A 23,011-nucleotide genomic window follows, 5' to 3' on the forward strand; every position below is an offset into this window, starting at 1 on the left:
TTTATCACCTATTCAGGTTGTAAATCGTGTTTTTAAAAAGTAACTAAGTAATTAATTACTTTTGAAAATAAGTAATCAGTAAAGTAATGGGATTACTTTTTGGGGGGAAGTAATCAGTAATTAGTTACTGATTACCTTTTTCAAGTAACTTGACCAACACTGGTAGTCTGTCATCCCTTTGTTGGTTTGTTGATCCAAAAAACTGGACGATTTGGAAGATTCCCAAAGAAAAAAATAAATAAAAACAAAAACCCCAAAACATTGATGTCATACTCAGAATGAATTGGCAGTCGTTCTTAACTAATCTTATGTTAAATCTGTTTAACTCAGATTTGTTGTTGCACCCAATAAAACATTGTGGTAACATGGTTTATATATATAAAAAAAAACAGTTTGTCATAGTGGAAAAATTATGTTCTTACTCTCTTTCATTGCTGTTTTTTTTTTACTGTGGAGCCAGGTGATGCAATACCATAGAGCTGTGGCTAATTTAGAATGACCACTTAAGCTAGTCGTCAGCCTGAATTGGAAGCCATCTGCTGGGCAATGTCAATGCTAATCACTGTACCGCCATACCACCCGCCGCCAATTATTGGATAAGAAGTAGGATGGGTGGTTACATTTGCAAAAAAGATCAAATGTTCACTTAAATTATGAAGTTATTTATAATTTAAGTGCTGCACTAGGAACTAGTGCAGGGGTGGGCGACTCCAGGCCTCAAGCGCCGGTGTCCCTGCAGGTTTTAGATGTGTCCTTGAACCAACACAGCTGATTTAAATGGCTAAATTAGCTCCTCAACATGTCCTGAAGTTCTCCAGAGTCCTGGTTATGAACTAATCATGTGATTCAGGTGTGTTGACCCAAGGTGAGATCTAAAACCTGCAGGACACCGGCCCTCGAGGCCTGGAATTGCCCACCCCTGAACTAGTGGATAGCAGCTATTAAGTCATCCATATCAGAGTGTTGTTGTTTTTTTCCCATTTCTGCAGAAATGTGATAATGTGGTGCTTCTGTGCTAAAATCACAGATGGCTTTTTTTCCTTACCATCAAATCCGTTTGCAAATTAGGCTATAAATTGATTCAGATGTGCTACTTGACTTCATGATTTCAGATAATGGCTGCATTTTTTCTTGTATACTTACAGGCTACGTCCACACGTACACGGGTCTTTTTGAAAACTGAGATTTTCCGTTTTCGTTTTAAAAAATAATCACATCCACACGTAAACGCAGAAATTAAGGAAAACGCTGCAAGGAACATGCCAAAGCAACAGGTGGCGATATATTCCTAACCGTGTAGAAATGTTGGCCAATCAGAAGTCTAGAAGCCTCGGTGAGAAATAGTAAACAAGGATGGGGCAGAGAAGCAGAACCTAGTGGTATGTATGGAGGGACAGTAACTGTGTGTGTATATGTAAGCATTTAAACACTGCAGAGAGTACAAGTAACAGTAATAGTATTGTAGAAATTCATTTCACCGAAACAATAACGTGGCGCACAGTGTGATGTCAAAAAAGGCTCACACCTTTGACGCTGCGTTTTCTGCGTTTCTCCGTTTTTCTCATCCACACGTAAATGCAAAAACGGAGTTTTCAAAAATATCCACCCTAGCCGGAGTTTTTAAAAATCTCTGTTTTCAGTGACCGAAAACGCCGTTTACGTGTGGAGAAAAGGTGCAAACACATAGAAAAATCTGCGTTTTCAAAAATACCCGGGTACGTGTTGACGTAGCCACAAATTCAAGAGTTGTATTCTCGAAACAAAAAAAGCTGTTGTACCTTTGAAGGGACTGTTCTTGCCTAGCCACAAGATGAGCAGCTAGTAGGTCACCCTAACACGTTAACCCATATTATCAAGAAATACAGCAAAGTACTTTAAAATGTCAAACTCCTTCCTCACAGGATACAGCCAAGATTAAGACAAGTGGAAGGAAACAATTTTTTTAAAGCCCTAACTTTATGTTCTGTCTCCAAACAGTCATAGTTAACTCATTCACTGCCATTGACGTCTATAGCCGTCAATTGCAGTGAATGAGTCAATGGGTTTAACTCATTCACTGCCAATGGCTGGCAGTGAATGAGTTAAGAGGGCAGTAAAAGCGCAACAATTTCTGCTTATTTTCCTTTTGATGTTCAGACCTGCAATAAATTGTCTGTTCTGAATGCTCAGAGGGGGGGAAAAAGCTGTTCAATCTCCATCTTGTTTGATCTTGCAGAGAGGCTGACATTCCAGGATGTTCAGTCACCGCAGGAGTTCCGCTATGGTGAGACAGCAGAAGTTGTGTGTGATGTCATTAGCTCCCCGGTGCCCGTGGTGGTGTGGTACTACCAGGACAAAGAGATCACTGAGGAGCACCACAGTAAGTTTTGCCCCCCCTGATTTCACGTATAGACTTTTTTCATTACATTTCTTGGTTTTGTTCTTTTGTTTTTTTTAATTGCCGTGGGAAATTACATCCTACTGCTCTGCCATTTGCAGTGACCAAACAAAGAATGGCTTGTTAGGTTAGCTCAAAGGTATTCAGAAGGCCTCAAGATCAGGGACACAATATAAAGTTATGTTTTGGGATGTGAAGTCTGAATTACAGTAGGTAATCAAAGATCAGTATCAATGACTGTTCTTTAAAAGTAATTGAGTTGTAATTGCCCAAAATTTGAGAGGCTATATACTGTAAAAATATAAATAAAAGTAGAATCCAAAGTTTTTCAAATCTTGTGAGCACAAAACAGAAAACATATCAAGTGTTTAACGTGAGAAGAATGCACCATTCTAAGGAAAATATTTGCTCATGTTCAATTTGGTGGCAGCAACTAGTCTCAAAAAAAGCTGCAACAGGGGCGACAAAGGGCGATTAAGTAATGCTAAAAAGAAACAGCTGCAGGAACATTTTTCATGTGATTAGGTTAACTGGTAACAGGCCAGTAGCATATATAATATAATCCTGGTAAAGGTTTTTGTCCACTGAGAGTAGTAAAGAGCAGTTTTCTACTTTATGCATGAATAACATGATACATCGTTCCTGTCAATGGTCACGCTGATTGAGTTGCACGCCCACAAATGTGCAAAGTCCCAAGGAGAAGAAGATGGCTAACAAAACAGAAGTAGGAGCCTCCAGTGCTGAAAACTACCTGCCTAATACCTAATCCCTGTAGACTACCATGTTAAAATGTCATTTAGTTTATTTAGTTGCAGCATCTATGGCTAAGTTCCCCCTTTGTAAGACCTGTACTGGGATAAATTTGAAATAACACACAAATATTTAACTGTATTAGGCTAGTGCGTGACCAATACAGGAGACCGATAGCGGTATTCAGTATTTTTTTTCTTTCAGACACACAGAAATACAGTTTCCTGGCATTGGTTATATGTCGTTATTCATTTTCTCATCCTCTGCCTAAATCTGCTTAAGTTAGGGTTAAGCAGGGCTGTTTTTTGTTTATAAGCATATAATGTATCTGTTTAATCTTGTGTTAAAGGTAAATTCCTGTTAAAAAAACAAAACAAATATATATATACATACATACATATATTGTTTTTAAGTGTGAAATGCTTTTGATCAAATCATCCCAAAGTCTCTAGTCAAAGAAAGTACTTGGATAAAGTACCACTGCTTAAGTGTGAATAGTCAGTGTGTATAGTGATATTGAATATTTTTGTAATTTATGGTAATAATAAAAGTTGCATGTGAGTGATAATCTCAAAAGGATTGCATGACGAATGTAAATATGCCAAAAACACTTAATTATTGAGAGGAAAAAAAGCTTGTCAGTCTCAGCCTGCCCAACTGTTTCCCTCTCTCGGTCATTGAAAAGGCTCACTAATGTGGCAAAAATTCAGGTCTCTGGGAAATGCTATTCCCTTCTTTTGTGTGGATTCACAATAAGACAAAAGTCTAAAATTCTATGAATAGAAACCCCATCAGCCCCGGAGGGAGGCGTCTAACTCAGACAGAGACGATGTTAACAAGCAGCTGAGAGGACGGATTATTGAGCAGTTGGATGGCGACATTCGAAGATACCGCTTCCCATGAGATAAAATGCAAACCCACACCCTGCATCTTTTGGTAAAAAGCCAGCTAATGGGTGTATTTATGTGGCACTATTGTCTATCATCTTCCATCCTATTCGAGGGAAGGCTGATGTATGTCATTTATGAAGCTCTTTCTGGTAATACCACCCTTTTCAGCGCTAATAGTGCTAAATGTCAGAAGAGTAGTCTACTTAATATTAAAAGAAAAGAAAGATTCACTTTCAGTAACAGTCTTCCCTGATAGAAAGCAGGTGCTGCAGTTAGAACCAGCAGACTAGGACTCATTATTTCGTCTTCGCCTCTTCCCTGATTTACAACTCTCTACACCGCTTCCCCGTCCTCCTTCCAGACAAAACACACGCCTGAACAGATTAGAAAGAGTGACCCCTTGAATCTGTCACGGTTTTTAATTGAAATTCAAATCTTCAGCAGCAAGGTAATGATGAAACATGGAGAAGAATGTTTTTTTTCCTTTAATCATTTCACTCTAATTACGCTTCGTGGTTATAAATATATTTGCTTGGGAGAAATGAGATAGAGGCCCGAGCAATCCCGGCCAATCTCCCAGTGGCCACAATAGGAGACTGTGTGGAACTGTAATTGCGCAAGTGTTTATCTGTGTGGACTTTATCAGGTAAATGTGCTGAAGAGAAGATTGACAGTCTAACTACTGAAGAGTGGAGATGGCAATTTTCTCCCGCTGTTTTTCTAACTTTCCTATCTCGCTTCTCTCCCTATCGTACGCTGTTTTTCTTTTGTTATTTCCACTCTCCCCTTCTGCCTTTCTCCGGCTGTCCTTATGTCCTCCTTTTCACGTGTGCTGTGAAGGCAGGTTCCAGGTGTTGCCAAACAACAACCTGCAGATCCATCAGGTGACCAAGGCTGACGAGGGTGTGTACCGCTGTGAAGCCAGCGTAGAGGCACGCGGGGAGATCGATTTTGTGGACATTGCAGTGGTGGTCAATGGTGAGTGAGGATTTTTTAACATTTACTTGAATTCGTGATGACATTCTGATGTACAACAATAACAGATTGTTTAAGGTTATTTCCAGGATTTTATGGACAAGAGCAATGTTGAGGTCTAGCTGCCAACGGAACACAATAACCAAGATTTCTGCAGTAAAAAATCAAGTGTGGTCTACTGGCATCTTCAGGGAGGACACAAAACTAAAATCAGGGGAAATGGGCAAGGACGTGCAGACTGAGATTCAGTTCACCCAAATAAAAAATATCCATAGTGCTAAAATCTTTGTTTTTCCTAATAGTCAGTGTAATGGCTACAAAACAGCTGATAGTTTAGTGCTGTAAAGTCTGAACATACATACAGATCTGGCACAGTCCTGCTTGTTTAGCAGTTGGAAAGTTGTTGTAGATTAAAATAGACACATTGCTGATACATGCTGACATATCGGGGTGCCAGAACTTCAGTGCAATTTAACAGTGACGGTTTTGTGGGGATCTGTGCTCAGTATAGCTTGACAGTTGGGGAATTTGTCAGTGACAGATTGGGAAAAGTTTAGAAATGTGGATAGCAAGCAAAATTAGCTTTTTTAATGGATTAGAACGATGGAGGGATTCCCCTGCTGTAATTTCTGCCTCAGCGTTTCCAAGGGTGTGCTGGAGTTATAACATTGGTAGAATTTTAAACTCGATACCAGTAACCAGGAAAAAACAAATCACAAAAATTATGAGGCCTTTAAAACAAAAGATTACAACAGCAAAGAATAACAAGGGCAACACTGTGTTGTGTATATCTAAAGTGTCCAAATATCCAAGTGTAGTAACACAGGTATAAGATACGGTAAAGCACTCTGGAACACTCTGGAAATACCGCCCTTGCTTGACTTACCCCCCAATAGATGGTTATTAAAGGAATTCAGCTGTACTCATTCCCCCAACGAGTTCGGTATTGTTATTTTTCATCATAACCCCTCTGAACTGAGATTGGGTAATTTGTGTGACTGTTGGCTTCCTTGGATATAGTAGCTGTGTCCAAGGGTTCCTCTACAGGATTAAATCCGGATTCCTGGTTACTCATGGCCACGATGGCACGCACATAAAGTACCATCAAGAGATGATTGGGCAGATATTTAGTTTAATTCAATTCAGTTCAGTTCGAATCAGTTTTGTTTATATAGCATCAAATCACAAGAGGAGTCAGCTCAAGCCACTTTATGTTGTATCATACAGGCCCTACAATAATACAGAGAAAGGAGAAGGAAAAACTCGCTTTAAACAGGAAGAAACCTCAGGCAGAACCAGGCTCGGAGAGGGACAGCCATTTGCTGCGACCGGTTGGGGGTGACGACAGTTACTTAGTTACTCAAAACTGCCATCAACAACGAGACATGTATCACATTCAGATGACATACCCTCTCTCATCCTACCGGTTGAGGGGAGGAAGACGAATTCAAATGGGACAGAGATGTCTCATTTGAATCTCAGAGGATTCTCTTAGATAGTGCAAAAATCAAAAAAACTAAATCACCAGTATTATTAGACTGCTGGGCATCTGTGCTGCGGGTGACTTGACATCATATTTGGACTGGTACTTATTTAGTGCTTTTCTAAGTGCTTGCTTACTGCAAGCCTCATTCAACCATTCACACAAGTGCTTTAATGTTAACCAATACTTTAATGTGTATCCAATACTTTGACTTGGAGACTAAAGGAGCCAGGAACTGAACCACCAACCACTTTTGTTTTATAGCTATTAGCCAGCATTGTACCGGTACTGACTACAAACTCAGCTTTGCAGATTTGCAGACCATGCTCCTGCACACATAGTATCAATAGATTAGCATACATTAAGGTATGAATTTTCTCTCTGCAGTATTGTTGTTGTTGTTCTCAAAATTCAACGCCTTTCATTCTTTTCATTTTTGGACTTACAAAACCTTAAGGGTTGCAGGTGCCCAAGGTTAAAAACATAATACATGATCAAGGTTAGTTTAGCAGTACCGTTTCTCTGTGACTGCAGAAAAAGATAAAATATAACAAGGTATCATTCATATAATTAATTAGCACTAATTTGGTTCCTTTAATTTTTTTGTTTTCTAGTTTGTTGTTGTTAAGTCTGGAGACTGGGGGTAAAATAGCTGCATCCTGCAAGCTGTCAGTTTGTTAACAGTTACTTAAGATTAGTAGAGTATTATAGCATGAAGCTGACATATTTCACTGAGTGTTTGCAGAGTTTTGATCATCTGCAGAGTGAAGGCAGTGGCTCTGAAACAGCTCCTACAGTCGTGCAGCAACTCAGATGGAAATTCAGGTTGAATGCATGGACCTGTAGTTGTAGTATCAGAAAAGAGCTGTCAGCTCTGACAGATTCAGTTTCAGTGAATTATAAATACTTACTAGCTGGTCTACTGGCTACTATGGGGTGTGGTTTTAGTTTGTAATTCTCTCTGTTCTTTAGTATGATTGAAAATTGTAATTAGCGATGCCTTCGGGCTCTGTGGCCCCAAAAATCAAAGGATGTCATATTAATTTTCTCATTTGTCCTCATTTACCGTGAGTCACCTGAGACTGTTGAGGTGATTGAAATGTGATTTTACTACGGCCACAAGCATCTTGTAACGGTTGAACAGCTGCAGTATTGTCTCTGCCTATGTAATTCTCTCACTCCTAATGTAATAGCAGATCAAGCCTCCGCCAAAAACTATGAATTGCATTCAATTTAGCACACCACTTACCTCACTTCTGAGGAAGATCCAATAAGCTTGCTCAATGAGGCACGACCTATTATTGCAGCGACACGACACTCGCCATGTGGTGCTGAGGCGACCAGACCTCGCTAAGCATCCTAACTCCGTAAGGGAGCCACACCCAGAGGGAGATGCATTAAAGTGAACTTCACTTTGCCTCCAAGAGACTTATTCTGCAAGTCTGTGAAGACTTTTAACATTTTGCATGAGTGAGACAAAAGCTGCACCATTTGGTCCTCATGAAATATATAAAGCACTTAGAGCTAAATAAGTCTTCTTGAAACTAATGAGTTTTGTTACGGTACCACTAGACTAGGGGACATCTGTTACACCAGTGCCTTTGTCTCCTTTTTTTCTGAGCACTCGAAATGTTCCCTTAAAGCTGTCCACCTGGAAGTTAGGAAATAAAACTGGATGATTCTGATGCAACTGCTCATTCACGATATAAACTGTAAAAGTGGGCACGAACAATGACATGTCCTCCATTAAGATGTTGTCTACCATTTTAAATCGTCAAGTCACATTCATTTTATTGAACGGGTATCTGAGGAGCGAGGACTGCTCTTTCATCAATAGAAAGATTTTGAAACTAGTGATTAAGCTAACCTGAGGAGTCGCTACTTGCTGGTCATTAGAAGGAATGCAGGTTTATAGCACTTAAGAATTGATTTCACTATACAAGCAGTACTTCTTTTCCTCTTGGTGCCACGAACTGACCAAAATCCAAAGTACTGTCAAATGGGGCTCAAATGTTACTTTACTCTCTCTGGTGCAGAGCTGGGTTGTAAACCATCTGCTATTATTGGCAGTTTGGACTAAACTGACCACTGTTGGCCATAAGCATTGGGAAAGAAAACCACCAAACATGCCTATGCTGGTACACATTGGGCAACTCTGCGTGAACTCTGGGGATATGTGGTTAGGGGCAAATTCTTTTTTTCCCATTTGGGCCTCAAGCAGGTGTGCTTCAACTCAGAAAACCCTTGTGGGGATCCAAATTAAAAAAAAACTGCTGTGAAGCCTGCATGAAGTAACTGTGGATTTGTCCTGTCCACACAGCCCCACCATGTGAGGCCAACATATGTCCCACATTTCTTAAAAGTAAGGGGCCCACTGTGGGGCTCGTGGGTCTACATAGACTGGTCTCACATACACCCCAAAGGTGCACATTTGCTATAAAGGTGCAGTCATTAATCTAGTTAAGCTTTGGTTGCTCAGCTGATACCTGTCCACTTATGTTCCCCAATTATAGCAAGCTAAAACATTCGCTGCTCTCTTTCTATCTCACTGCCAGTCACTCCTCACACCAGGAAAAGTGTGTGTGGTAGTGCTGCTTTTATTCCACAGTTGTTTGTGTCTGTTTAAAGTCTGTTATGACCTTTGTACATAAACTGACCAGCTTCAAACAATAAATTTACCTACTGGCAAATGACAAACAAAAGGCCTAAATAGCTAGGTACTTAATTCATAAATTTGTGGAAACCAAAACAAAGCTGGGAAAAACAGTACATTCGCTGGGTCACTTAAACCCCTCCTGCCTCAGTAAATGTTAATTCTGCTCTCTGTCTCAGCAGGTTGTATAATCAAACCATTGTGTGTTTACAGCTGCATGGCCTCCAAGTAGTGTAGAAGATCTACTACTGCAAACTGATGTTTTTCTTGCACATCTTCTCAAACTGCCATCATGGTATTTAGTTCTGAGATAGCAGTGGTTCAGAGAGACTTGTAGTTAAGCCTCTAGCATAAAAGAGTTGGTCTGAAGGTAGAAAAGATTGAGAGGGCATTTGCTTAAATGTCACCTAGTGTCATGGGGCAGACAAATAGTATAAGCTCCCCATCTTTTTTCTGTAGAAAGTGAACATGTCATCCACTCAGCTCTTCACAGTAATACTTAGAGATCTGAAAAACTGCTTCTCTGCTTCTTTTCAACAAATCTATGTTAGTATGCAAAGTATCCAAGAACAAAGCAGTGGATGTGCTGCCTTATGGTTCCTCTGACATCTCTATCTGACTTACATCCACGTTTTCTTTCTTCCTGATGGTGTAAATAGTCCCTAAGGAGTTTTCTAAAGTGTACGAGGCACTGTGCAGTTCAACTATGGAAAGCCATATTGCACCCATACCATAGCTTTTACTCTCAGTTATTTGAACAAGCAAACCTGTGCATTCCAGTTATTTCCATTTCAACCCCTTAAGCTACATCTCATCTGAAGAGCTATTTTTGTAGGCTGGGGAAGAGGCTAGAACTTGAGTCTTATTTGATCCCCAAAACACTGCCTTTCATTTGTAGAGCATTACACTTCAGTAGTGTTGACTAGGATTAGTCCCTTCCTTTGCAACTGTGAAACCAAATTAGAGCAAGAAGTACTATTCGTGCCAAGATTTTCCAAAGTAAGCCACAGGGTAAATGGCCTGCATTTGTATAGCGCTTTTCTAGTCCATAGGACCCCAAAGCGCTTTACACTACATTCAGTCATTCACCCATTCACACACACATTCACACACTGGCGATGGCAAGCTACATTGTAGCCACAGCTAGAAGATCTACTGTATTGACACCTTGCATTGGTCAGACAACACAACCAGATGGAGATTAAGTAGATTGCTAGGGGCCTCAGGTGTGTCAATGAGTACAACAGGGTACATGTTTTATCTGTCAGCTACAGACTGTAAACGGTTTCCTGTTGTGACGCCTGGGGATTTGGCAGCATAGTAAGACACAAACTGTGGCGAAAAAAGGTAGAAACACAGTTCTTCTGTGTTTATAGAATTCTGAAAAAAAGGAGAAGAAGAAATTATGAAGAACTAAACTGATACAGCTACAGGGCATGTTTGGATTCATCCTAATTTCTATCAGTGTAACATGGAAAACTTGAAACACTCATTTGTGCCCAAATAAGACTGGACGTTGATTCTTATCCAAGATATAGTTACAGCCAACAATGAAAAGAAGCTAAATCTGGACACATCTATATATAACTTCACTTGAACTGCTTTTTGAAATGTCATACTAGCTAGTTTCATCCCATCTCTTGCTATGGTTCATTTTTTAAAACCTTTCACTCTGTTGCATGTGCAAGTTTCACCTTATTTCTGCTTCACAACCATTCTAGGTCATAAACTACTTGAATAAAGCGATGTATTTTTGCAGCAAGTTATGAGCGGTCTCTCTGAAAAAAGGAGCAGGAAAAAGTGAAACCAGTGGCAGCCTGTGTGGTACACTTATTTACAATTAGTCTGCCATCAAAGACCAAAGGCCAATTCATAATGCTCATATGCAAACAACTTTAGCAACTGACCTCACAATTTTCACAAGTGCCAGTCTTTGCTAATAGGACACAATCAACAGACACTATAAGATGAAATAAACAGAAACTGTAAGATAAAATCCAAACATGCTGTACAGCTCCCATCAAATATAGTAAATCAGAGCTAACCATTTTTCCATTCCCTGATGGAATGTTACTAAATTACAACAATATGGCTGAAATGCTCAACCTGAGACCTCAGAATGAGGTTTCACACATTACTTTGCTGTATTCAGACAGGAAAATTGGGAAAAAGGATGGCAATGTTTACGTTTTCAACGTGTATAATTTCAAAATTGTATCAATGCGTATCCATCAAAGTAAATCTTATAATCTATTCATTTAAGCTTTACATTTCCTTAATCAGAATATTTTTCTGAATGAATAACAGCTCAGTTTAAAGAGGGATGAATTCAGCACAACACTTCATGTTTGAAATAAGTTTTAAAAGCCCTTAGGCCAACCTCCAAGTACCTTGCCAACAATGTTCCCTCTAAGGTGCGCGCGTGCGCAATTGCGCACTGCTGGCACGGTCTCTGCACACAGAAAATTTATGTTGCACAAAGAAAAAAAAATCAAACCTGAATTGAAATTAAAATTAAAACTTTAACAATTCTGTTTGGCAGTGTTAGTCAGTAAGTGACTGGCTGCTCCCATATGGGATTAGAATGATGCCACCTTATCCCATAGTCCCACCAGTAATGTGATTCACATTCGTATATATGCAGCTAATCAACGTCGCTGACAGGCTATGACAGCGTTCTTATGTGCCGACACCGGTGTTTTAGCTAGCAAAGCGGCGTGGCTGATGTGGAGTGAAGCCACGTTAATCACAACGTGTACAACCATTGGAGATGTGAGCAGGACAGACGGAACAATTAACGGAAAAAGTGTGGACTTTATACCAGTTTTTAAATTGTGTTGATAGGCCACGTAAAACCAGAGTTAAAATATATGCAATGTTTGGTTTTCTTCCTGAATGTTATCATTGTTTATATTTACTGCGGGAAGAAACGGTAAGAATGGCGTTTTATAAGGAAAACGCTCGAAAGCACTCTCGGCCTCTGAGCAAAAACAACACCAAAAAAACCCACCTTTTCCTATTGGTGGAAAAATGTACCATGTGGACCAATCAAAAAATTATATGGCAACAGGGCATTTATTGTTTAGGAAGGGGGAAGTTTTAGGAGTGACGGCAGTGTTTAGAGATGTGAGAGATTTGCGACGTTTAGTGCGAATCTTGTGTAGTTAATGTGTAGTGTAGTCAATAGTTTTGTTGTGTGTGTCAGAACAATGAGGCGACTGCTGAATGTTACAGGTGTTACAGGAGTGATACATCTGCTGTTGTCAGGCCTGCAGGTATCAGGCTGTTGTTCTCCTTTTTGTGGACAGAAATTATTTTTTGGAGTGGCACAAATGATTTGTGTGGCATCAACTTTGATGCAGAACAGCTGATTGTTCTGTAAATAGTTTGAAATGTTTATTTAAAAAAAAAAAACGCCTTGGCCGCATTTTTAGGTAAACAGCTGCAAAAAACTTTGTTGTTTGCATAACTCAGTTAATTTTTTGAGGAAGTAACTATATAATTAATTGCCCAACATTGGTCCTTATATACTGTATTTTGCAGACAGAGTTACAGGACTCTCTCCCAGACCACAGACTCATACTCATAATACAAGTCAGAGCTTTATTTAAAAAAGAAAAAAGAAAGTTGTGTTTTCAAACTTGGAGTTCAAGTTATTTTTACTTCCAATAGTGTTAACATACTACACAGGTCATGAATAAGATTTTTTTTTAATTTTTCATTGTAAGTGGGCTAAAGCAGTTAATTAAAAGTAGTCTAACATAAATGTAAATGCTGTAATTTGATTATTTTAATAAACCATGTACCGTAACTTGGATGGATTCGATGCTGGCGTGACCACAGTGCACACGTCTGCTGTTGCTCACAGTGGTCCAAGGGACCGCTCAGGGAGTGAAAAATTAGAGGGAACATTGCCAACTTTATTATATAGACTTTGCCAGCAGAAGCATCTTATTTAGTGACATTGTCAAGGAAACAAAAACAAAGGTTTACAGCACAGTGCAGGCATGCTCAGGAAAAAGAGTATTTAAGCGTGTTTTGTCCCAAAATAATGTTGATTATTTCATTGAGTCATTTTATGTATATGTGAGATTGCCTCTTGAATTAGTGCATTTTGTTAAAAAAGCAGTCAAACAATATTTTTTTATAGTTTCTGCACAAAATTGTAAATTTTATTCCTGAATTGGTTTCTGCACATCCAGTTACCAGCTGAGATGATTGGCTGATTGAATGCCGCATTGTCTTTTTAGTTAATTTTTATTGTGAAGTAGAATTGAACTTGATAACCATCTTCAAGTTGGGCGTTGCGCTTTTATATTCAGCATGCAGCAACAATACGTCATGCTGTTCTTTTGATTTAGCACGTCAGAAAAAGTGTCTACTCTATTTCAGCAACATGTTAACAGACATTACTTTAGCCAGTGATGCAGAACAACATTTTCTTTTCGAGAAGCAGAGCTGAAATAACTTACTGTATACTCCCCTACCAATGTGAAGTAATAAATATTCATGTGTCAGTTGATAAAAGAGTGGTTTCTTCCCCGCAAGCATGCAGCGAATGAAGCTCTGCTGACCTGCTGCAGCTCCCAGTCTCCAGCGTATCATCAAAGCAGACCATAGATGAAGATGATGGTGTATCGAGAGAAGGAGGCTACCCGCTGAATGGCTAATCAACCTGAGGGCAAAAACAGCTTGGTGACTAGAAGAATGTAGAACATTTCAGGAAGTGATCTCAAAAGTATCCACATATGAGTCAAGGAAGCTTTTCATTGACTATATTTAACATAATTTAAAGAACAATTCTGAAAAGATTCAATAGAACAGAAAGTTACTTACAAACTAACAAAGTTGTAAAACCATTCATGCTGTTTTTCAAATGAAAATATAAAGCACAGTTGCATAACAGTTTGAGTTCCATTTTTGTAATTTCCTTGGCACATTTTCACCCTTTGTTACTTTTGTTTGTTGCTTTCTGTCATGGTTTGTGAAATTCACTTACTATAATTTATTGCCGTTAAAAGTAGTTTGCAGCCTTCCAAAATGAGCTAAAGCTGTTACCAAAATTTAAAGGAACTTCCATAACATGCATATACTTTGTTGAATAGATATCAACTAAACTTAAATATAGAGCCAAGATGGGGAACATCAGCCTGTTAAGTCATTACTAACACATCATAACTGCTGTGCGTTATTATATTTGGCAGCATGGGAAAAGGCAAAGCCTTTTGAGCAGTAGGATAACAATAAGACATGTCAAATATAAAAGAACAGCAGGAAAAATCGAAAAATAAATACCATACCCCTGGAAAAATGCTGACCCCTGGTGGTGAGCAAAAGTTTGCACCATCTATTTACACTAAATGTTACAATATGTGTCTTAAGCAGTGTTGGTCAAATTACTTGAAAAAAGTAATCAGTAACTAATTACTGATTACTTCCCCCAAAAAGTAATCCCGTTACTTTACTGATTACTTATTTTCAAAAGTAATTAATTACTTAGTTACTTAATTACTTTTTAAAAACCCGATTTACAACCTGAATAGGTGATAAAGCGATAGATCTTTCAGCCCAATTCTACTTTTTCTACATAATCCATCATACAAAATGTAATCAAACAGAAAAGTCCATTTTTAAAACTTGTTTTATTAGTTTTAATTTTTTAACTTTATGCATCAAGCAAAAATGTAATTATATGCAACATTCTCTGACTGGAAGAAATTAGTTTAACATTTAAAGCTATTTTCTGCACATTCCAGCACATAAAATATTTTTTGTGTTTACACTCCCTCTTTCAAATATACGCAAGTAAAACACAGCAGAAAATAAATAAAGTCAAACACTCAGCGGTTCTGTTGCTCTATTTTCACCTGTAAAGCAGGACTGGGGGTAGGCGGAGGTTTACCCTGGTGCAGGTGTGCCGCGGTCAGTTGAAAAATCCGCGACTTTCTCTGAGTTTCCCATTACGTGGTAGCGCACTCGGTGCTTGCTTGGAAGTTTAGCTGTAAAAAGAAGTTTTGTTCCCACGCACAACGGACGCTAATGTTTTTGTCACTTTTTATTGAATCAAACTCAAAGTAAGGTCAGTACTAACGGCGCACTCGCTTACGTCACTGTCGTGAGACATTCTCGCAAAAAATCACGGTTTTAGTAACGCAGTAACGCAGCGTTCCTACGGGAAAGTAACGGTAATCTAATTACCGTTTTTGCAATAGTAATCCCTTACTTTACTCGTTACTTGAAAAAGTAATCAGATTACAGTAACACGTTACAAGTAACGCATTACTGCCCATCTCTGGTCTTATGTGAACTTAAGACAAATTTAAGACAATATGTTAAAACCCAGAGAAAGTCCAGTACTGCTAGGTTCAGTAAGTATAAGCACGACAAAGCGGGCCTGTATTGTAGTGGTTAACACATTCACCTAACACAAATCTGCGAATAAATCTACAGGAGGAGGTGTATGTGGAACTATGTACTGTGGTGAGCTCTAATGAATAAGGAAGTAGCTTTAAGGGGCTACTAAGCTAGTTAGCTTAATAGGTTGTGGTAGACAGATTTTGTTGCCCTTGAATGGAGCCAGACTGTAGAATGTATATGAGGGACAGATGTCAAGTTTGAAGATGAAATCTGCATGGTTCCTCCTCTAGCTCATCTAGCTTCAAAAATGATTTTAAATATATTCATGTTTATGGGACAATGACCCCCCTTCTGGCTTGATTTGTGACCTGTGAACACATTCAGTCACTGAATTTAGTGTCTACTTTTATAAACCATAAATTACAAAATGCACAGCAAGAAAATTTTCAACATTTTCAAAAAACTTCTTTCCAATAATTCCACTTTCCAATAATTTTTGGATTAGTTGGTTCAGATTGTAGTGTTCGGCACTGTCATCTGCCACTTGTATTCGTTTTTAACACTTTAACACAGATTTTCATTCATCTCTGACCCAATAGCCACAGCAGCCAGTTTCTATAGCAACCGATGATGATGTAAAATGGAAATAACTTCCTGATTTTTTTTTGCCTGCATTCTTCCTCAACAAATCCAATTAATTGTGGGTTCGCTCACTCAAACACGAAGCCCCACAATTTTCTCCCTTTGAGCTGTCAGTGAAACTACTGGCTGTGTCCTTCAGGATCTCTTACATGATTTTGCAGCAACATCAATCAAAACTGCTTCGCGTGCAATAAGGGAATATAAATACCCATCTCTGTTACATTACATTCCCAGTTGTAAATCAGGGCTGGTTTGGCTCCAACTTGTGTGTTAATCTAGAAAACGAAACAAATCCTGAATAGAGAACCCAGCAGGGGTCTCGTCTCAAAACACTGACTCACTTAATTTGTAGTAGGTGTAATAGAGTCATGACATTAACCAAGAAGATTTCACAACTTCTAAACACGGGCTATCCTGACTTTATTGAAGCTAATTAGAGGGCTAACAGAAAACAAGTCCTCCAGCTCCTGCATTTAAAATGAGTCATCTTTAAATATGTTTTCATGTATTCTCACATTGGTGGGCATGTCTGTGAACCTCGCATTATCTCGCCCAAGCCTCTGAAGTTTCAAGCATATGACTAATACATGAAGAATTCATAAAGCTTGCCAGATTCTTTTTGGATGCTTAAACCCTGTTGCTGATTTGCTCTTTTGAAGTCTCCTTGCTTGGCAGTTTGTCTCATTAACAGGCCTGTTTCAACAAGGCCCGCTGATGTGGGAGCGTATTGCATAGGAAAAGAGAGGGGAGGAGGGCACACACTGGAGAATAGAGATCTATTGGCTTGGAAATCAATGGTTATCATGTCAGCCAGATGCTTGCTCATCTCACTCGCAGAGTCAGAACTATTGGAAAGGACTCATAGTGTTTGATTATTGCTTAGGCCATTTTTATCCCTGAAAAGCTCTCTGCACCTAAAATGTGTGTGTGCGTGCACTCCAGATTGTGTTGATTTTACAGACAAAAAAAGGAGATTTTCATTGATTTTTTTCTTTGTTTTTAGGAGAAACAGTACATAGACAACATGAGATAGCACATAGATCAGACACTATGGAACTGTAGATGTACCGATGTATTTTTCTTCATAGTAATACACACTGGTGCTGTTAGTGTAACTGATCTTTAAAAAAAGACTACAGAACAGAAGCATTGCTTCATTTCTGCACTGATGCCTTGTTTTGATTAGAATTCCCTATCCACAGTATTTTTTTTTAAAAAAGGCAAGTCTACCTGCTTTACCGCTGTTCTCCATCAAAAAGCAGCAGTTTAATGAGTCCTGAAGCTATTTTTAATATTTAATTTCATCTTTGAGTTGTTGGGGGGGGGGTTAGATCTAGGTGGAATAAGTGTCCTCTGGATGTCATCACTTGGAGAACAAATTCCTTTCATTATCTCTCAATAACTTCCAAAACCCCAACTGAGGAGCTGTTTACATTTTTTGAATATTAAAAACACGTTTAGCTTGTTTTTTTGTGAGACCTTTCAAGCTTTTTCAACCCTTTCGACGTGATCAAAGGGAAAAAAATCTCTTTCGCAGCTGCCAGTTGCAGTACCTGTGAAGCAGGTTTTTGTTTGGATCCTAATAGCAAGCGTCCCCATTTTTCAGCAATTTCATCATTCATGTGCTCCAACACCTCTGTGTGGGTAGCGTTGGTCTAATGTTTTGTTGATCCTCTTCTTAGAGAATAAATTAACTTGCTCAAATATCGAGATGGCGGTAGAATTAGAGAATTGGAATGAGTGCATGTTTGATCACACAGAACAAATTTTCAGTTTTTAATTTGCTGCATTTGGGGCATTTTGTTTGTTTTAATTTAATGCCTTCTAATTACAAGCTGACCAGATCTTGTAAACACAGCACATGCCTCATTTTGGTAGCTCGTTGTGGAAGAAGCGAAATTTAGCTTCTATAAAGCTAAAACCTTGATTTAAACCTACACATCAGCCTGTATCCAGGTGTGCTGGATGTTATCTGGATGTTAACACATGATGGACATGATTACACCGAGTATTTCCTTTACCTCGACTGTGCTCACGCTGTAATCGGATGAAATTATGCAAATGCAGTAGGTGCAGTTGGTGGGCTAATTGATAAATATAGCACGTCCTCATCGTGTTGTCTGGACTTCAGTCGTTTTTACTATTTTCCTCCCGTACCTTTTAGATGGTCCTCGTTTAGAAAAGAAGGGAGAAAAAAGAGAAGGAGGAGGAGTTTGGTGACCTTTCAGAATGCAAAGCAGACTTTTCATCAAGAGAAGACAGAGAAGTGGAGATAGCATTGATCTTCTCCTTCAGATGTGATGGGATTGATCCAGTATCCTTCCAGCCTGTGCTTTTGCTTACCCACAATGCATTTCTTCATGCATGGTGCATGAAGTATCTTTATAATTTGATAATAGATAGGAAAGAATTTACATTATAGTTGCCTAAAACTAAACCAAAAATTAAAAAAGAGCTAGACTAAAAAAAAAAAAAGCAAATTAACTGAAATAATTTTGTGAGTTGGAAAATGAATTAAACTAAAATAAAAAGATAGAGGTGGTATAGTTTATGACACCTTGACTGATGACACATTGATAAACATGTTTATTGAGACTCTGAATGGAAACAAACCTGTGAGTCAACAGCTTTCAAAAGGCTGTGGATGTTTCTGTGTTTATTTTTTGTGTTACCTCTGATTTTACCTACTGTTTTTTCTCAGTCCTGCCTCTGACATATGCCCTCCATACAATAACTCTGAAAAACACTGAATTGAAATAAGAAAATGTAATTTGGAAACTAAACTAAAATTCAAAACATAAAGTCAAAATGAAATAAAAATAAAAAGAAGTAGAAAACACAAACCCATAAATACTATACAAACAATACAACAAAAGGCCACAAAGATACTTTAGGTGGTTCATGGACCTGAATTCAAAGCTTAAGCCACAGACATCAACAACAGTACTGCAACTCACTGGTTCACTTATTCTAACTCAGTGGATTTCAGGTAGTGCACTTAATTGATTTTCACCTATAGTCGTCAACTGCCCAGCAGAAGCAAAATAGAGGAGTAAATGTTCCAAAGCTCCAATAAGCTGCTCCAGACATGATTAATCACTTCCTGTGACTGGTCAGGACCACAGCGGAGCAGTTACAGTGGTAGTCAAAGTACAGCGTAAATACAGGCTTGTGAAACGGATTGAGATGCCTGATAAACATGCTTGCACCATGAAGCTGTCATTCCCTTGTGACGAAGAAAAGCCTGCTCTTCCTCCGCTCTCCTTTCACTGAATGACAAGATGACAGCCCTCAGGTGATTGCATGACAGGGGCACACTACATGTTCCCGACAGCGCTCACCATATACTCTTGATAAAGTCATCAAGGCCTCTGCTGTTTACCAGCATGCCAATGCAGCTGCTTGTGGAAGATTAGCAAAGCGTGCCGCATTTACGTGGACACTGACTGATGCATGTCAGTTAGTTAGACCGATATAACCGCATATTTTAGCAAAGGAGAGTACATGCAGTGGCAAAACATGCAAAAACAAAGAGGAATTTAAAGGGAACTTCTAGTAGTTTGGTATGGTTTGTGCAAAAATATATGACTGAGAGTAATAGAATCTTTGAAGTCCTGTGAAGTGGTAAAATGGTAAATGGCCTGCATTTGTATAGCGCTTTTCTAGTCCCTAAGGACCCCAAAGCGCTTCACACTACATTCAGTCATTCACACACACATTCATACACTGGCGATGGCAAGCTACAGTGAAAAACGAAGTACACCTTTACTGCTTCCATTGAAATTATGAGGATAGGTAGCAGTTAATTAATTGATCATCAGCACGTGTGAGCACCTCTATAAAAGCAGAACGTTTGCAGAGGGTGCACACGTGTAGCTTACAGGTGTGTGCTAACACAGTGCTGAGGAGGAAAGACATCAGTATTGACCTTAGAGAAGGAATTATTGCTGCCTATCAGTCAGGGAAGAATTATGAGTGCATTTAAAGTCCATCGTTCTGCAGTGACAAAGACAATTACAATTCCTCCCCACACAAGAGCTACAACTCAGACTACAGCTCCCAGTTAACACGTTGTTGTGATGTTAAAGTTCATAACAGTAGCATTAGAAAAAGGCTGAATAAGTGTGGTTTGCCTGGAATGCTACAAAGAACATGAAGCATGGGTCAGGTTTGCTTTATCTAAACAAACCACAAGACTTCTGGAGCAATGTCCTTTGGACAGACGGAACCAAAGTGGAGATGTTTGGCCACTTAGGTGAAAACCAAACACGTCATAGCTGCTGTCAAGCACAGTGGTGGATGATTAATGCTTATTTAGTAGCCACAGCACCTGGGCACCCTGGGCATGAACTCCTCTGTATACCAACGTATTCTAGAGTCAAATGTGAATCTAAATCTTGGCTCAAATTAGGTCACACAGCAGTGCAATGATGCTAAGCAGAGCAGCAAATCTACAATAAAATGGTTGAAACTGAAAGTCCAGACTTTAACCTAAGTGAAATGCTGTGGTGGGACCTAAAGAAGTAAATAAAAGACCACCTACAAATCTAAATGAATAATACATTTTGTATGAATAAATGCTCTAAAGAGGATTGGACCAAAATTCCTTCACAATGATGTAAGAGACTGATGCAGTCTCTTACATCATGCAGATGAGGGTTATATACAGTGAAATGAGGTACGGTACCATCGTGACTGTTTGAAACATTGTTATCGGTAAAATGAAATCATGTTGGACACATCTGTTCATTCTTGATTCTGATGTCCAAGCTTTTCTGTTGTATGGGCACTGAAGCAAATAAATGTTCACTCCAAAGTCAAATGCATCAATCTTCAGGCCTCTGGTTCTATTTATCCATCTGTTTTGTATATATATGAGTCCCAGTTTCTCCTTTCTCTTGAATTTAGTGGTGTCAGGTGGCCCAAAAAGTACATCTGAAAACTCTTATTAGAAATCAAGATCCAGGTGCTTTAAAAAATACATAAACCATAGGAGATGAACAAAAAATATGTAAATATGATTTGTGAAGACATTTTAAAGATTTGTCAAAGGGCGTCCTTGTCGTATTTCACTTTGATTGCAAGAAAAGTGAAAGAAGCACTGCGTAAATAAATACGAGTCATTTGTAGCCCTAAAAAAAGAGTTTGCATTTGCATGTCCATCAAACCACAGACCTATAAAATCAGGGCAGCAAAGCACTTCTGCTTTTGATTCTGCAGAAATTGGCCTGACAAGAGGAACAATTGTCAGAGCTCGAGCGCTTGACAGGAATAGTTTATTCACAAAAGGAAAGCGTTAGTTTTCACAGCTGTTTTTTTTTCATGTTGAAACACATTTTCTGTCTTGCCATTGTTTATATAGATTTAACGGAGCATTTCTGAGGCACACAATAGAATAATGGCCTCACGTCAGTGTATTCGGTTCCTTTGTGGGGGTTTTTTACCAAAGCTGGGTCAAAATGTTATTTGAAATCCCCACGGGATTACCAGCAGAAGTAGCGTTTTTCCAGCGCTTGCATACAGGCCACTCGCAAGGCCAATTCAATCCTCATGAAAGTCTTTTATTTGCTTCTTGTGAAAATCCTGCACCATGTAGCATTATGAATACTGAACGTTTTGCTAGATTATAGTCCAATTTTAGCTTTCAGTCCGGATTGATTTGATTAACTCTCAGGATCTAATAGCGCCATGTGTTATTTCCTTTTTTTCTTTTTTTTGTGTGTGTCTGCAGTCCCTCCGGTGTTGTCAGTGTTCCAGCAGTCCTTCAATGCCACAGCTGACTACCAGGAATCTGTCACCTTTACTTGCATCACTTCTGGATCTCCGGACCCCATAGTCACATGGCACAGGTAAAGTTCAAAGAGATATTGGGATTGGGAGACATCCAAAGAATATTGGTGCTCCCTCAAGGATGTAGGATAGGTTTATCCCCAAGTAGACACCCGAAAGTGCTACCCTAATATGATTTCATTCCAAAACCATGAGAATTAATCTGCTGATATAGCAGCGCCTACACTTATGGGAATGCTTCCCACAAGATTCTTGGAGCCTGCTTTCGAGGATTTGCTCCCATTCAGCTCCAACAGCATTTGTGAGGCTCAGTGTTGATTTTGGGCGATAAAACCTGGCTTGCATTGGTGCCCCAATTTATCCCATAAAGTATGAGCTGAGTTCTACACGAGCCCACTCTTCCACTCCAGACTGGGAAAAAATGGCTGTATCCATCTAAGAGAGGAAATGATGTTGAACCAAATGATTAAGGCCATCATACACAAAAGGTTCAACTCCTTAAATAGCCATATATTCAGTTAGAAAACATAAGGGACAAAAACAGCACTGCTTGATTGATTACTGGATTGAAGTCACTTAATTAAGTCAAATTTAACCTTAATTTTCAAATAATACAGGCTATTATGTTCCCTACTACCCATTCGTGACTATGTACAAATGTGTATATATTGTTTTCAGAGCAACTTTCTTTCATAGTTCTGAGGAATTTATAGTCCACCCTCGCACATTGCCCTCAGCAGACACACAGTAATATCCATGGCACATAGCAACAGAGCGAAAATTTGCACCTGAAGAGCATTTGACACTCCACTATCCTCTCTACAGCTCGACATCGAGCAATTAGCTTGCACCCACTCGGCAGGCAATCATAACAAGCTCTTTGCACCTGAGCATCTATTGATAACACTTCATTGTTGTTCCATTGAAGTTTTTAGTGTTTGCTTAAAATTAGGGCTGAACGATTATGGAAAATAATCTAATTGCGATTTTTTGCCCCAATATTGCGATTGCGATGCGATATGCGATTATTTTTTAAGGTCTTTGTCTTCTGTATTATTAAACAAAGACAAGCAATACATCATATAGTATGGCCA

The 23,011-nt window shown here is 39.0% G+C and overlaps 1 protein-coding gene across 3 annotated transcripts in view; it reads left to right on the forward strand.

The window, feature by feature from the left end:
• ncam2 (neural cell adhesion molecule 2) overlaps nt 1-23,011 on the forward strand; it is a 424,645-nt gene that overhangs the window by 298,995 nt on the left and 102,639 nt on the right. For all 3 annotated transcript variants that reach the window (XM_005747333.1, XM_005747331.1, XM_005747332.1), the window contains exons 4-6: nt 2,216-2,359; nt 4,858-4,995; nt 21,859-21,976. In XM_005747333.1, the coding sequence (XP_005747390.1) occupies nt 2,216-2,359; nt 4,858-4,995; nt 21,859-21,976 (400 nt within the window). The remainder of the gene's footprint in view (nt 1-2,215; nt 2,360-4,857; nt 4,996-21,858; nt 21,977-23,011) is intronic.

This window comes from Pundamilia nyererei, unplaced genomic scaffold, assembly GCF_000239375.1.
Source record: "Pundamilia nyererei isolate P.nyererei 1_Seehausen unplaced genomic scaffold, PunNye1.0 scaffold00194, whole genome shotgun sequence".
Lineage (NCBI taxonomy): Eukaryota > Metazoa > Chordata > Actinopteri > Cichliformes > Cichlidae > Pundamilia > Pundamilia nyererei.